Source organism: Pecten maximus, chromosome 10 (assembly GCF_902652985.1).
Source record: "Pecten maximus chromosome 10, xPecMax1.1, whole genome shotgun sequence".
Taxonomy (NCBI): Eukaryota; Metazoa; Mollusca; class Bivalvia; order Pectinida; family Pectinidae; genus Pecten; species Pecten maximus.
The window spans coordinates 2295560-2310479 of record NC_047024.1 but is presented as its reverse complement, the minus strand read 5'-3'; the positions used below and the strand labels follow the sequence as shown (position 1 = coordinate 2310479).

Sequence of the window (14920 nt, the reverse complement as noted above, 5' to 3'; positions counted from 1 at the left end):
TGTTGTAAATATTATAAGGCTGTGAGTTTAAACGTCATATTGTTTGAAAACTGGTATCATCAGAAAGTCTGTCTGACAATAGAGATTTAGAATCGCCTAGGCCTATTTATGGTAGAGAGCGAGCATTGTCAACAACACATTAGTCAAATATGATATGGATCTGTTGCCGGATATTAGAAGGTGCGCACGCGCAGCTATTGGAGCAATTCTACTTCACACGAATGCGTGCCGAGTTTCATTCTACTTTTTGTCGTACCGATGATATTACCAACGATTTTAAGCCAAAGAAATTCACATTTTTTCAAGGTTAAATTAAGTTTCGTGCGTTTTTTGCTTTACATACATTTGTTTTATAGTATTATCAATTAAAATGGACGGTAATAGCGTCTATCCTATTCGTTTACTTTGGTACACCACAGAGTGCTAGGAAACATAAACACACTGAAGGAAAACCAAAAAAACAAAACAATAACAAAAACATATAACAATAAATCTGTCACATGGACAATCATGTTATCACCGAATACAATTAAAAGCATGTTATTCCTCAAAACATTGTTTGAATATATATGCTAATGATTGTTCTTTTTAATCCTAAATATATATATATATATATACTTACATTGCAGGGCCTAGAGTGGAGGATTGTCGATAAAGTTTGTACACGTCATAAGGTTACAGATGCCATGCCTTCTCCGTGTTTCCTGGGTGAGATTTACTAAAGTGGCTTATCTCAATCTGTTTAAATGTTCCCTTACCACTGACAAGAAATAGACCTTTGAACGGACGAGAAACAGATTATGTAACTCTGAACGGACGAGAAACAGATTATGTAGCTCTGACCGGACGAGAAACACATTATGTACCTCTGACCGGACGAGAAACACATTATGTAACTCTGAACGGTGATTGTTTTCCGTTACCTCTGGGGTATGTAATATGTATGGTGGCTAACATTGTTTTTACCTTTCCCATTTTCGCTCAGATACTATTGGACAATATGATTAATACTTCATCATTTCATTATCAAGATAAAATACCATATGATAATTTTGTATAGAATCATGGATCTGGTTTTCCACTACGGGGTTTCTTGACTTTGTACGTATGAGCGAGATTGGCATATCTTTCCAGAATTATTACTTTAATGAATCGAATTGTATATCGCTATAAAACACCTTCCGTCATGTTATTCCTCCAGATGGCGCTTCTTCATTTGGGTCCCACACTATTTACAAGCTTCCTGTCCACGTATGGTACAAAGAGTCTAGCGATGGCGGGAACATCCGGTCTACCGTCTCCCAGGAGGATTGCCTGCTTGTAACCGAAACCTCTCTTAGTATTCTCAGTGGTCCAGGTACGTACGGGTCCTTAAGGCCACAAACCTCTCTTAGTATACTCAGTGGTCCAGGTACGTAAGGGGTCTTAAGGCCACAAACCTCCCTTAGTAAACTCAGTGGCCAAGGTACGTACGGCTCCTTAAGGCCACAAACCTCTCTTTGTATAACCCGTGGTCAAGGTACGTGCGAGGTCTTTAGGCCACAAACCTCTCTTAGTATACCTGGTCCAGGTACGTACGGGTCCTTAAGGCCACAAACCTCTCTTAGTATACTCCGTGGTCCAGGTACGTACGGGTCCTTAAGGCCACAAACCTCTCTTAGTATACCTGGTCCAGGTACGTACGGGGTCTTAAGGTCACAAACCTCTCTTAGTATATTCAGTGATCGTTTAAGATAACATATTGTCGTTTTAGATTACTTGTTGTCATTTTAGATTTCACGTTGTCGTTTTATATTACATGTTGTCATTGTCGTTTTAGATAACATGTTGCCGTTTTATATCACAAGTTGTCGTTTTAGATTACATGTTGTCGTTTGGAATTTACGAGAATATCACTGTTGTCGTTGTCATTTTAGATAACATGTTGTCATTTTATATTACATGTTGTGGTTTTAGATTACATGTCGTTTTATATAACAAGTTGTCGTTTTAGATTTCATGTTGTCGTTTTATATTACAAGTTGTCGTTTTAGATTACATGTTGTCGTTTTATATTACATGTTGTCGTCATTTTAGATAACATGTTGCCGTTTTATATTACAAGTTGTCGTTTTAGATTACATGTTGTCGTTTTATATTACAAGTTGTCGTTTTAGATTACATGTTGTCGTTTTATATTACAAGTTGTCGTTTTAGATTTCACGTTGTCGTTTTACATTACATGTTGTCGTTGTCATTTTAGATAACATGCATGTTGTCGTTTTATATTACAAGTTGTGGTTTTAGATTACATGTTGTCGTTTTAGATTACATGTTGTCGTTTGGAATTTACGAGAATATCACTGGAGGTTTCGTCCCATCTTCGGCGTTCGACATCCCTCCATCATGTCCACAGCATGGTCAGGTATGTTATCGGGGCTCTATATAACGGTGATAGGATTCTAGATGAGTGTCCCCTTTATCCATTCAAAATCAATAATTTGATTCATCAGACATGTTTTCATTTTTTCGTGGAAGGAAACACTATCATAAATGAATTAGATAGATCAACAAGCAAAAGGCAAGTGGACAATTTCTGGATATACTTTAGGGTGATTTACATAGCGATATCCATAACAAACTAGACAATTAATTGTTCAAAAATTTCGCCAGTTTAACGAGTTGAAAAATGAGTATTCAAAATTCTCACGTTACGTCATTTAGTCACAGTATGTCGTCTAGGTGTCAGTATTGTACCGTTAAACATTTAACACCGTCATTTCACCTTTACAGGTATATCGTGGTTCCCCGACCCCAGTCAGACCGTGGTATCTTCCAACCGATCTCCTGGATAGACAATGACGTCATACTTAATCGGCCATGAACGTCACAAATATTTGTGAACATTGTAAAATTCAAAAGTACAATGTATATCAACACAATATTCATGGAAAGTTTATAATCTCCCGCCACAGAAAAGTCAGGATTGCTGAGGTGTTTTTCCAACTGACAATTAGTGAATGTTTAAATATAGGTAGTGTACATGTACGTTGTTTGGATCAGGATAAAGAAAATTTTATTTAAATATCAGAACTGACTCATTAACTTAGGGAAAAGGTCAAATTAAAGTGTGACGTAATCGTGGATTTTTTTTGATTTTATACATATCCTTAGGAGTCGGATCAAAATAAGTCAAATGGATGTGAAACAGCAAGAGACTAAGTAAGGACAATGTTAATCACATTCACATTGACCTTGACCTTGGTACTCAAACAACGTACGCGATCAAGATCCTCTCATATTTAATTATCATATGACTAGGCATATTTATCAATATCAAAAGTAGGAAATGAAATTGCAAGACAAATTGTATGATTCAAACATTTTTCAACAATTACCTTTACCGTCAACTCATGACCTTGTATTTCAATAGGATGTATCCCCTTCCATGAACAACATAAACAAACACTGAACTGTCTTTCTCTAATGTACAACCATCATGTAGAAACAACAAAAACCAATAGGCTGCTCACAACGCAACGGCCTGACTGAGGCAGCGATGTCGTTTACTTATCAAAATTTTTACAAAATTTACTATTAATTTCCAATCATCTTAGAAAATAGACAACAATTACTACCCTGTACTATATTTTAATCAGAATAAAAATCTTAAATTCCCTGTAGTCAACCGCGCGACAATTTTTTATGTACATGTACCCACAATGATATGACACTCGTATGGACGGACGAGTCCTCCCCATAACTCGTATGAACGGATGAGTCCTTCTCGTAACTCGTATGGACGGACGAACACTCCCCGTAACTCGTATGGACAGACGAACCCTCCCCGTAACCCGTATGGACGGACGAATCCTCCCCGTAACTCGTATGGACGGACGAGTCCTCCCCGTAACTCGTATGGACGGACGAATCTTCACAGTAACTCGTATGGACAGACAAATCCTCCCCGTAACTCGTATGGACGGACGAGTCCTCCCCGTAACTCGTATGGACGGACGAATCCTCTCAGTAACTCGTGTAGACGGACGAATCTTCACAGTAACTCGTATGGACGGACGAATCATCTCAGTAACTCGTGTAGACGGACGAATCTTCACAGTAACTCGTATGGACGGACGAACCCTTTCAGTAACTCGTATGGACAGACGAATCCTCCCCGTAACTCGTATGGACGGACGAACCCTCTCAGTAACTCGTGTAGACGGACGAGTCCTCCCCGTAACTCGTACGGACGGACGAGTCCTCTCAGTAACTCGTGTAGACGGACGAATCTTCACAGTAACTTGTATGGACGGACGAGTCCTCCCCGTAACTCGTATGGACGGACGAATCCTCCCCGTAACTCGTATGGACGGACGAGTCCTCCCCGTAACTCCATGTTACACATACATATTTTATCATGATGTATTATACATTCTGTATAGTATTGTCATTACTGTATGTGTGTGTTTACACGTACTTAACTACTTCCCTAGCGTATATCAGTACAAACCATTGGTCTGGCCGGAAGTAGCACTTACACACACACCGGAAGTACATGCTAGTCTTCGTTAATCCTGGCCAATGGACTTAATTCCAGGAAGTAAGATTTTCAGTCACTTGTTATTTGATAATTTCTGTTTAATTCTACTTCATAATCACCACACTATCGTGTTGATCCACACTGTAAACTTTAAGATTACACGTAAATAGTCTGTTCAACAATTAACGTCTAAAGCAAGGCTGAACATCGTCGACGTTAACCAGCAAATTCAATATGTATGTGAAGCTCGATTTTGTCAAACACAAGGCGATGCTGCCTCTGGAATTCGTTGCCGTTCTCTTTACCATCCTTGGACTCTTCCTGAATATCTGGTGGTCAAGTTGCTTTCCATCAGAAACTCATTCACCAGAAACTCTTCAGAATTACGGTCTGTGGGAAAGAGTGGAATGTACCAACGGAATATGTCAGCTGACCGACGGGGACAGCTCTGGTAGATATATTTTGTCAATATGGTGTTTACATACATTTATTTGATTATCTAAATTAGACATAACATCGGGCATCTGGAGGTTGACATGTCAATACAGTGATGCAATGTGTCTAGAGAGTAATGATAGGTGTCAAGACGACGATTAATAAAAATTATCAACCTGTTTTCTGGTGAATTTGGCCTCGGAAAATGTCACTTTCTCAGGTTGATAAATCATCACACACACCGGAAAACAGGCTGTTAATTGTTTTAACATATGACAAAGATCTTTACGTTTGAAATTATTAGTCATACAAATAAAAAGAACGTGGATGATCGATAGCAGGGAATGATGATGATTAGAATTACAAAATAAAGATAAACTCATGTATTTAAAATCAATTCATAATATTAATACACCGTATGATAATCTCAACAAGCCTAAATGAATATGTAATTTATCAATAACGAAGATTCAGATAGAAGTACCTTTTGAGATATGACGCTGTAAAAAAATCTTGGTTTAAGACTATTTGTCGCTTTGAATTCCGGGCCGTGAAAAATATGTATGTCAGTATGTAGGATAAAGGACTAATTGATCGTCGTAACAAAAACAATAACTATGTACATGTATGTCAGTATGGAGGATAAAGGACTAATTGATCGTCCGTAACAAAAACAATAACTTTCATTTGTAAAGTGAATCATTCCTACTGTTCTTAGCTTCGGCATTAAATTTAAACAACAGTTTATCTAAATCAGAGTCTCAGTTAGCTCCCTTTCCCCTATAGAAAGCATCAAAATATTGTTGTCATTTGTATTTGTTAATCGTTGGCTGCCATCTTGTCAGCGAATGTCATCAGACCGCCATTCTAGAAGCGCGCCGATTTGTTGGTTTTCTAATATCGACGTCACGGAATGTGGGGAAGTCCTTTATTACTATATTTGGTACGAGCTCGTGATGATGATCATATCAACCAGAGATTTAGGGTTGATATAATGTTTGAGCCAAGTGAGAAAGTTAGGATTCGACTAATCAAGAAAACGGAAAAAACACAGTTTTATAATAAAGGTGTCTACGTGGTGTATTGATGACAGCTTCGTCAGTAGTGATGACATCACAGGTGTCTTGAGAGTAAGACAGGTGTCTAGAGGGAGTATTAATGACAGCTTCGTCAGTAGTGATGACATCACAGGTGTCTTGAGAGTCAGACAGGAGTCTAGAGGGGGTATTGACGCTATTGTGACGCCAAAGTGGCCCGGACCCAATCTCAGACCTCTTAATATGGTAGCGTGCAGACTGTCACAATATATATAGGGGTATAATACCCAATAAAATAATAAATAAACAGCAACTCTCCATCAGGTTCCTCAGTTTCCATTCGTCTCCAATCAGGTCTATGATTCCATGTAGTAATATTTAAGTTAGCTATAGTTGATGTGTTGATAAAACAAATCCTGGTACGCCTTCGTCCTTGTATAGTTAAAATTGGCCTAATTATTACTTTGACCTTGACTTGACCTAGTTGTGTCATCCAATATCAAGAAAAGATGACCAGACAGTCACAGTGACTATATAAGTGCTACATCAGCACTAAACCCTCAAATGGTTCCATGACTGAGTCATGATTCTCATGTAGAACCTTGATTGTAAAGGAAAATCAGAAGAGTGAAATAAAGTTTTATATTTAATTAAGTAGGGAACGCATCCCAAAACAAAGTTATACATTACATAAATATTCCTAACTGACGCGCACAAACTTTCACCCTTCTACCAGCCAAGGTCATTTTGTCAAGCTATACCAGCCAATGTCATGTTGTCAAGCTATACCAGACACAAGGTCATATTGTCAAGCTATACCAGTCAAGGTCATGTTGTCAAGCTATACCAGTCAAGGTCATGTTGTCAAGCTATACCAGTCAAGGTTATGCTGTCAAGCTATACCAGTCAAGGTCATGTTGTCAAGCTATACCAGTCAAGGTCATGTTGTCAAGCTATACCAGTCAAGGTCATGTTGTCAAGCTATACCAGTCAAGGTCATGTTGTCAAGCTATACCAGTCAAAGTCATGTTGTCAAGCTATACCAGTCAAGGTTATGTTGTCAAGCTATACCAGTCAAGGTCATGTTGTCAAGCTATACCAGTCAAGGTCATGTTGTCAAGCTATACCAGTCAAAGTCATGTTGTCAAGCTATACCAGTCAAGATAATGTTGTCAAGCTATACCAGTCAAGGTCATGTTGTCAAGCTATACCAGCCAAGGTCATGTTGTCAAGCTATACCAGTCAAGGTCATGTTGTCAAGCTATACCAGTCAAAGTCATGTTGTCAAGCTATACCAGTCAAGATAATGTTGTCAAGCTATACCAGACAAGGTCATGTTGCCAAGCTATACCAGCCAGTGTCATGTTGTCAAGCTATACTAGTCAAGGTCATATAGTCAAGCAATACCAGCCAAGGCCATGTTGTCAAGGTGTTTAGGCTCGAAATTAAGACCTCTCGCTCTCTCAGCATACATATTACCACAAGGCAAAAGGAATCAAGGTTGCTTGGCTCCAACCTCCTCAACCTCCTATAGTCATGTAGCTTACTTTTTTTTTGGCTGTGTACATACATGTATGTACATCTGTAATAGAGTTCAACCCAATCAAGTTCCCCTCCATTCGAATGTGGACTGACTAAGTTCAGTAACAGTATCCATCATCCCATGTGATCATACTGATTCTAGTCACCAGTCTGAACTTACATTTCTTTAAACGATCCGGAGTTAAAAGCGATTTTTCCCCAAATAAGTTTTGCGACAAAGATACACTACTGAGGGACTGCTTGAATGAATTGAACACTCTATTTGTATTTCTTTTCTATTCTTTTTAATCACAATATTAAAAGTAAGTCCAAATAAATATGATTCTTTTCCCCATTATAGTTTGCACAAGACATGTTCCTTCTATACTAAATACTTACTCTTAACGAACTTCCATCAGAACCCATTGTGGCCTCTAGGGTAACCCACTGTGGCCCCAAGTGTAACCCATTGTGGCCCCTAAGGTAACCCATTGTGGCCTCTAGTGTAACCCATTGTGGCCCCTAGTGTATACCATTTTTATCCCTAGTGTAACCCATTGTGGCCCCTAGTGTAACCCATTGTGGCCTCTAGTGTATACCATTGTGGCCTCTAGTGTAACCCATTGTGGCCCCTAGTGTAACTCATTGTGGCCTCTAGTGTAAACCATTGTGCCCCCTAGTGTAACCCATTGTTGTCCCTAGTGTAACCCATTGTGGCCTCTAGTGTAACCCATTGTGGCCTCTAGTGTAACCCATTGTGGCCCCTAGTGTAACCCATTGTGGCCTCTAGTGTAACCCATTGTGGCCCCTAGTGTAACCCATTGTGTCCCCTAGTGTAACTCATTGTGGCCTCTAGTGTATACCATTGTTGTCCCTAGGATAACCCATTGTTGTCCCTAGTGTAACCCATTGTTGTCCCTTGTGTAACCCATTGTGATCCCTAGTGTAACCCATTGTGGCCTCTAGTGTATACCATTGTGGCCCCTAGTGTAACCCATTGTGGCCTCTAGTGTAACCCATTGTGGCCCCTAGTGTAACCCATTGTGGCCTCTAGTGTTACCCATTGTGGCCCCTAGTGTTACCCATTGTGGCCCCTAGTGTAACCCATTGTTGTCCCTAGTGTAACCCATTGTGGCCCCTAGTGTATACCATTGTGGCCCCTAGTGTAACCCATTGTGGCCTCTAGGGTAACCTATTGTGGCCCCTAGGGTAACCCATTGTGGCCTCTAGTGTATACCATTGTGGCCCCTAGTGTAACCCATTGTGGCCTCTAGTGTATACCCATTGTTGTCCTTAGTGTAACCCATTGTGGCCTCTAGTGTAACCCATTGGGGCATCTAGTGTATACCATTGTGGCCTCTAGTGTATACCATTGTGGCCCCTAGTGTAACCCATTGTGGCCTCTAGTGTAACCCATTCTGGCCCCTAGTGTAACCCATTGTGGCCTCTAGTGTATACCATTGTTGTCCCTAGTGTAACCCATTGTGTCCCCTAGCGTAACCCATTGTGTCCCCTAGCGTAACCCATTGTGCCCCCTAGTGTAACCCATTGTGCCCCCTAGTGTAACCCATTGTGCCCCCTAGTGTAACCCATTGTGGCCCCTAGTGTAACCCATTGTTGTCCCCTAGCGTAACCCATTGTGTCCCCTAGCGTAACCCATTGTGGCCCCTAGTGTAACCCATTGTGTCCCCTAGTGTAACCCATTGTGCCCCCTAGTGTAACCCATTGTGTCCCCTAGCGTAACCCATTGTGTCCCCTAGTGTAACCCATTGTGTCCCCTAGCGTAACCCATTGTGTCCCCTAGTGTAACCCATTGTGTCCCCTAGTGTAACCCATTGTGCCCCCTAGTGTAACCCATTGTGTCCCCTAGTGTAACCCATTGTGTCCCCTAGTGTAACCCATTGTGCCCCCTAGTGTAACCCATTGTGTCCCCTAGTGTAACCCATTGTGGCCCCTAGTGTAACCCATTGTGGCCCCTAGTGTAACCCATTGTGGTCCCTAGTGTAACCAATTGTGGTCCCTAGTGTAACCCATTGTGGCCCCTAGTGTAACCCATTGTGGCCCCTAGTGTAACCCATTGTGCCCCCTAGTGTAACCCATTGTGCCCCCTAGGGTAACACATTGTAGCCCCTAGTGTAAACCACTGTGGCCCCAAGCGAACCCATTGTGGCCCCTAAGGTAACCCATTGTGCCCCCTAGGGTAACCCACTGTGGCCCCAAGTGTAACCCATAGTGGACCCTAGGGTAACCCATTGTGGCCCCTAGTGTAACCCATTGTGGCCTCTAGTGTATACCATTGTGGCTCCTAGTGTAAACCACTGTGGCCCCAAGTGTAACCCATTGTGGCCCCTAAGGTAACCCATTGTGGCCCCTAGGGTAGACAACATTAACTGCTAATCAACATGTGTTATACATGTTATCGATTAGTAAAACTTCTTCATTGTTCACGATTCTATAATTCTATTGGGGGCAACCAGATGAAAGAAATTGACATGAACATTTAAATGTACTAGGTATGATTGTCAAATATACTTTTCTGAAGCGTGCAATTTTCAAAACTTTTTCTCAATTCCCAGTCCCACGTTTTTTTGTTTTTTGTTGTTTTTTTTCCGAAAGTTGGCAACTATACTATAAGCCAATAAAACTACACAATATATCCCGTTTAGCATGATTATATCATTCTGTCATATGTAAATAGAAATATCTCCAACAATGTGGGTCCGTTTGCTTGTTTTGTCCTTATGTACAGTTTACGTGCTGAACTACAGACACTCATATGGGATTACATTTTATGAAATTGCATGAATAATTAAAGTTCCATTCGACAGTTCACTCGAGTACTATTAAGTCATTATAGTTCGATAGTTAACAATACGTAACAGAACAAATCTGATGATGGATTGAGAGGATTGGCAGCAAATTGTTTAAGTCGTGTTGATAACGTCCGGTTGCGGTATTCAAAGCTGTGTTCGTGTCCAAATGTTCTCCCGCTGTCATTTTAAGATTAACGGTACCTGAAATCTAAGTTTTTTTCACAGCTAGTTAATATATGGATTGATGAATTAATTATTTGATTCAGATGTATTTTTTTCATAAATAGATTATGAGCGTCGCCTGTCACAGGTCGGCGACACAGGGACTTGAGAATCGGTTACAGTTTTTGTGTATTTGGACCTTCCCTAAGTGCATAGATATTTTTTTTGGGGGGGGGGGGGGGGCTAGATTTGTTCATGTTATACAAAGAGGGGATTTCAATTTTAACGAAGGGGAAACTTTAATTTAGAGTTAAGCAACTCTTTATCATATGCTATAAACTGCGTTCTTCACTCTGCCAATGGCTGAAAACCAGACACCATTTTGTTTTTAACAAATGCTATAAACTCCGTTCTTCACAATGTCCATGGTTGATAACATTTTGTTTATATTGCCAGGTTTCCTGATTTTTACCCGTTTTGCCGGAATTCTGAGTCTGTTCCTGACAATTTGTGCCTTGCTGTCTACGGCTGTATATCTGTGGAAACGAAACAAACTGCTTATCTACATCACTGGTGTATTTTCTATCTTCAATGGTAAGTGTGTGGGTTCTGTATATCTGTGGAAACGAAACAAACTGTTTATCTACATCACCGCGGAGTGTTTTCTATCTTCAATGGTAAGTGTGTGGGTTCTGTATATCTGTGGTCTTCAATGGTAAGTGTGTGGGTTCTGTATATCTGTGGAAACGGAACAAACTGTTTATCTACATCACTGGTGTGTTTTCTTTCTTCAATGGTAAGTGTGTGGGTTCTGTATATCTGTGGTCTTCAATGGTAAGTGTGTGGGTTCTGTATATCTGTGGAAACGGAACAAACTGTTTATCTACATCACTGATGTGTTTTCTTTCTTCAATGGTAAGTGTGTGGGTTCTGTATATCTGTGGAAACGAAACAAACTATTTATCTACATCACTGGTGTATTTTCTATCTTCAATGGTAAGTGTGTGGGTTCTGTATTTCTGTGGAAACGACATAAACTGTTAATCTACATCACAGGTGTGTTTTCTATCTTCTATAGTAAGTGTGTGGGTTCTGTATATCCAGCATCCTTACTTAATCCTGAAGACAACTGTGATACGTGAACTATGACTATTGTGTATGTAAACGACGTATATATTTACGCTTACCGTTAGATTAACTGCTTGTCTCATCCATAATATAAGCCGTGATTACAAAATTGTTACAAACATAATGGAGACAATCTTTTCTCTACCAATTCATATTAACGCTTACTTGGTTAAATACCAAGATGAAGAAAATGTCTCATTAAACCGCCAAAAAAAATTAATATCCGAGGGAGCACCAAGGGGCAAGCATTTATAAAACTAAACATATACTGCAGCTATGTGTTAACATCTGTTAAACTAAATGTATAAAACTAAATACATGCTCCAAACCTTTCCAAAATTAAATATAAACAACAGCTATGTGTCAGCATTTATTAAACTAAATATATACCCAGATATTTGTGAAAATTCATTAAACTAAATACATACCCAGATATTTGTGAAAATACGGAAAGGACCTGTATAGGCTTAGCCTGTTGTCCAATCCATTTTAAATCTAAATCTATCTCTACTATGAAATATTGTATGTAAATGCTTGATTGAATAAAATGTTTTGAAATGAAAATATATATATATATATATTTGTGAAAATTCATTAAACTAAATATATACTCCAGCCATTCGTTCACTTATTACACTAAATACATACTCCAGACGTTTGTTAACATTTTGTTTTAATGTAAAGTAAAGATAATAAAACTTATTTTTGGAAAAAATGAAAATCTATTTGTTACAGATCAATGTATGATCAAGTGATCATGAAGTATGGTAACATGGTAATGATTTGTTTTCTTTCCTTACAGGATGCATTACGTTTTTGATGTCGATGGTATTGGTTGGAGAGTTCCACGTGATCTCCAATGCCTGGGATACGGTACGGGCGTCAGTCCTGACCACAAAAAGCCAAAACATTTGCTACAACCCAGTAGTCATCTTCTTCTTCATCTTCTCGGGCATTCCCAGCATGATCGTCGCCATCGTAACGCTTATGAAACTGGACAACGCACCGGAACATAAGGGCGGTAACTCCACTAAGAAGATTCAAGGCGATATAGCTCTCGTGTCCTAGGTACAGAAATGAGAATTTCTCTAAAGTGTTTAACTTTTCAAATTTATCAGAGATAAATAAAGCTACAAAGACGGACAATTAAAATCAACCATTCTGTCAAAACGTCAACATTTTTAATTACCACAGTAAATGTAAACAAGGTGCGTAAGTCTATATCAATACTAACGCGGAAACGTCATAAACCAATAAAATATCACTGTATACGTGGCATATATTGTTGGGACAGTTACCTACATAATATATATCTATTGTTAACCAGGGGTCTGAACAAATAACTTTTTAAACAACAGCTTGGTAACGGGACGATCTGTCCCCTAAAACACTGACTGAATAGTGGGACAATCTGTCCCATAAACACTGACTGGACAGTGAGACAATCTGTCCCCTAAAACACTGACTGAATGGTGAGACAATCTGTCCCCTAAAACACTGACTGAATAGTGAGACAATCTGTCCCCTAAAACACTGACTGAATAGTGAGACAATCTGTCTCCTAAAACACTGACAGAATAGTGAGACAATCTGTCCCCTAAAACACTGACAGAATAGTGAGACAATTTGTCCCTTAAAACACTGACTGGACAGTGAGACAATCTGTCCCCTAAAACACTGACTGGATAGTGAGACAATATGTCCCCTAAAACACTGACTGAATAGTGATACAATCTGTCCCCTAAAACACTGACAGAATAGTGAGACAATCTGTCCCCTAAAACAGTGACTGGATAGTGAGACAATCTGTCCCCTAAAACACTGACAGGATAGTGAGACAATCTGTCCCCTAAAATAGTGACTGGATAGTGAGACATTCTGTCCCCTAAAACAGTGACTGGATAGTGAGACAATCTGTCCCCTAAAACACTGACTGGATAGTGAGACAATCTGTCCCCTAAAACACTGACAGGATAGTGAGACAGTCTGTCCCCTAAAACCCTGACTGGATAGTGAGACAATCTGTCCCTTAAAACACTGACTGGATAGTGAGACAATCTGTCCCTTAAAACACTGACAGAATAGTGAGACAATCTGTCCCCTAAAACACTGACTGAATAGTGAGACAATCTGTCCCCTAAAACACTGACAGAATAGTGAGACAATCTGTCCCCTAAAACACTGACTGGACAGTGAGACAATCTGTCTCCTAAAACACTGACTGGATAGTGAGACAATCTGTCCCCTTAAACACTGACTGGACAGTGAGACAATCTGTCTCCTAAAACACTGACTGGATAGTGAGACAATCTGTCCCCTTAAACACTGACTGGATAGTGAGACAATCTGTCTCCTAAAACACTGACTGGATAGTGAGACAATCTGTCCCCTAAAACACTGACTGGATCGTGGGACAATCTGTCCCCTAAAACACTGACAGAATAGTGAGACAATCTGTCCCCTAAAACACTGACAGAATAGTGAGACAATCTGTCCCCTAAAACACTGACTGGATAGTGAGACAATCTGTCCCCTAAAACACTGACAGAATAGTGAGACAATCTGTCCCCTAAAACACTGACTGGATAGTGAGACAATCTGTCCCCTAAAACACTGACTGGATAGTGAGACAATCTGTCCCCTAAAACACTGACAGAATAGTGAGACAATCTGTCCCCTAAAACACTGACTGGATCGTGGGACAATCTGTTCTCTAAAACACTGACTGGTTAGGGGACAATCTGTTCCCTAAAACACTGACTGGAGTGCTGAACAATCTGTCCCCTAAAACACTGACTGGACATTGAGACAATCTGTCCCCTTAAACACTGACTGGAGTGTGGGACAATCTGTCCCCTAAAACACTGACTTGATAGTGAGACAATCTGTCCCCTAAAACATAATCAGGGATGATGCAATTAATCATTGAGGCTTAATCATGCCTGCCGTGTCGTTACAACATTGAATTAAACAACGCCAATTCCAACTCGGTTATATAACATAGTAACATAAATGACGAAAGAAGATAACTTTTTGACTCGTGCCGGGCCTCGAACTCACGATCTACGGCACCCAATCGCCTAGCCAGACATACCCGCAGCTTATACCGCGGCCGACGACACCAAAATGACACCCTTTAAAAACAGAGGTTTCGATGTCAATAAGTTAGGACTCATTCGGACTCTGGGAGTCGTATTAAAATTACCCATCAGTTATCCAACCGACTCCCTTCTCTTCTTTCCAACTCTTTCCTTTCACTCCATACTGTACCCACTCTACTCATTTTCCTATCTGTTCTCGTC

The 14920-nt window shown here is 40.1% G+C and overlaps 2 protein-coding genes across 3 annotated transcripts; both read left to right on the top strand.

Annotated features, from left to right (window-relative positions):
* The first annotated feature begins 625 nt into the window (after positions 1 to 625).
* Positions 626 to 3123, top strand: LOC117335770. The gene is made up of 4 exons (XM_033895951.1): positions 626 to 708; positions 1202 to 1357; positions 2307 to 2404; positions 2773 to 3123. The coding sequence occupies exons 1-4, from the start codon at positions 687 to 689 to the stop codon at positions 2839 to 2841; spliced, it is 345 nt and encodes a 114-aa protein (XP_033751842.1). The 5' UTR covers positions 626 to 686; the 3' UTR covers positions 2842 to 3123.
* A 1402-nt stretch (positions 3124 to 4525) lies between these two features.
* On the top strand, positions 4526 to 12896 carry LOC117335769. Of its 2 annotated transcripts, XM_033895950.1 has the most exons (4): positions 4530 to 4973; positions 10947 to 11063; positions 11466 to 11486; positions 12421 to 12896. In XM_033895950.1, the coding sequence occupies exons 1-4, from the start codon at positions 4757 to 4759 to the stop codon at positions 12684 to 12686; spliced, it is 621 nt and encodes a 206-aa protein (XP_033751841.1). In that variant the 5' UTR covers positions 4530 to 4756; the 3' UTR covers positions 12687 to 12896. The 2 variants fall into 2 exon arrangements, with proteins under 2 accessions (XP_033751840.1, XP_033751841.1); XM_033895949.1 differs by lacking the exon at positions 11466 to 11486 and having other exon boundaries at positions 4526 to 4973; positions 10947 to 11084.
* Positions 12897 to 14920: the final 2024 nt, after the last annotated feature.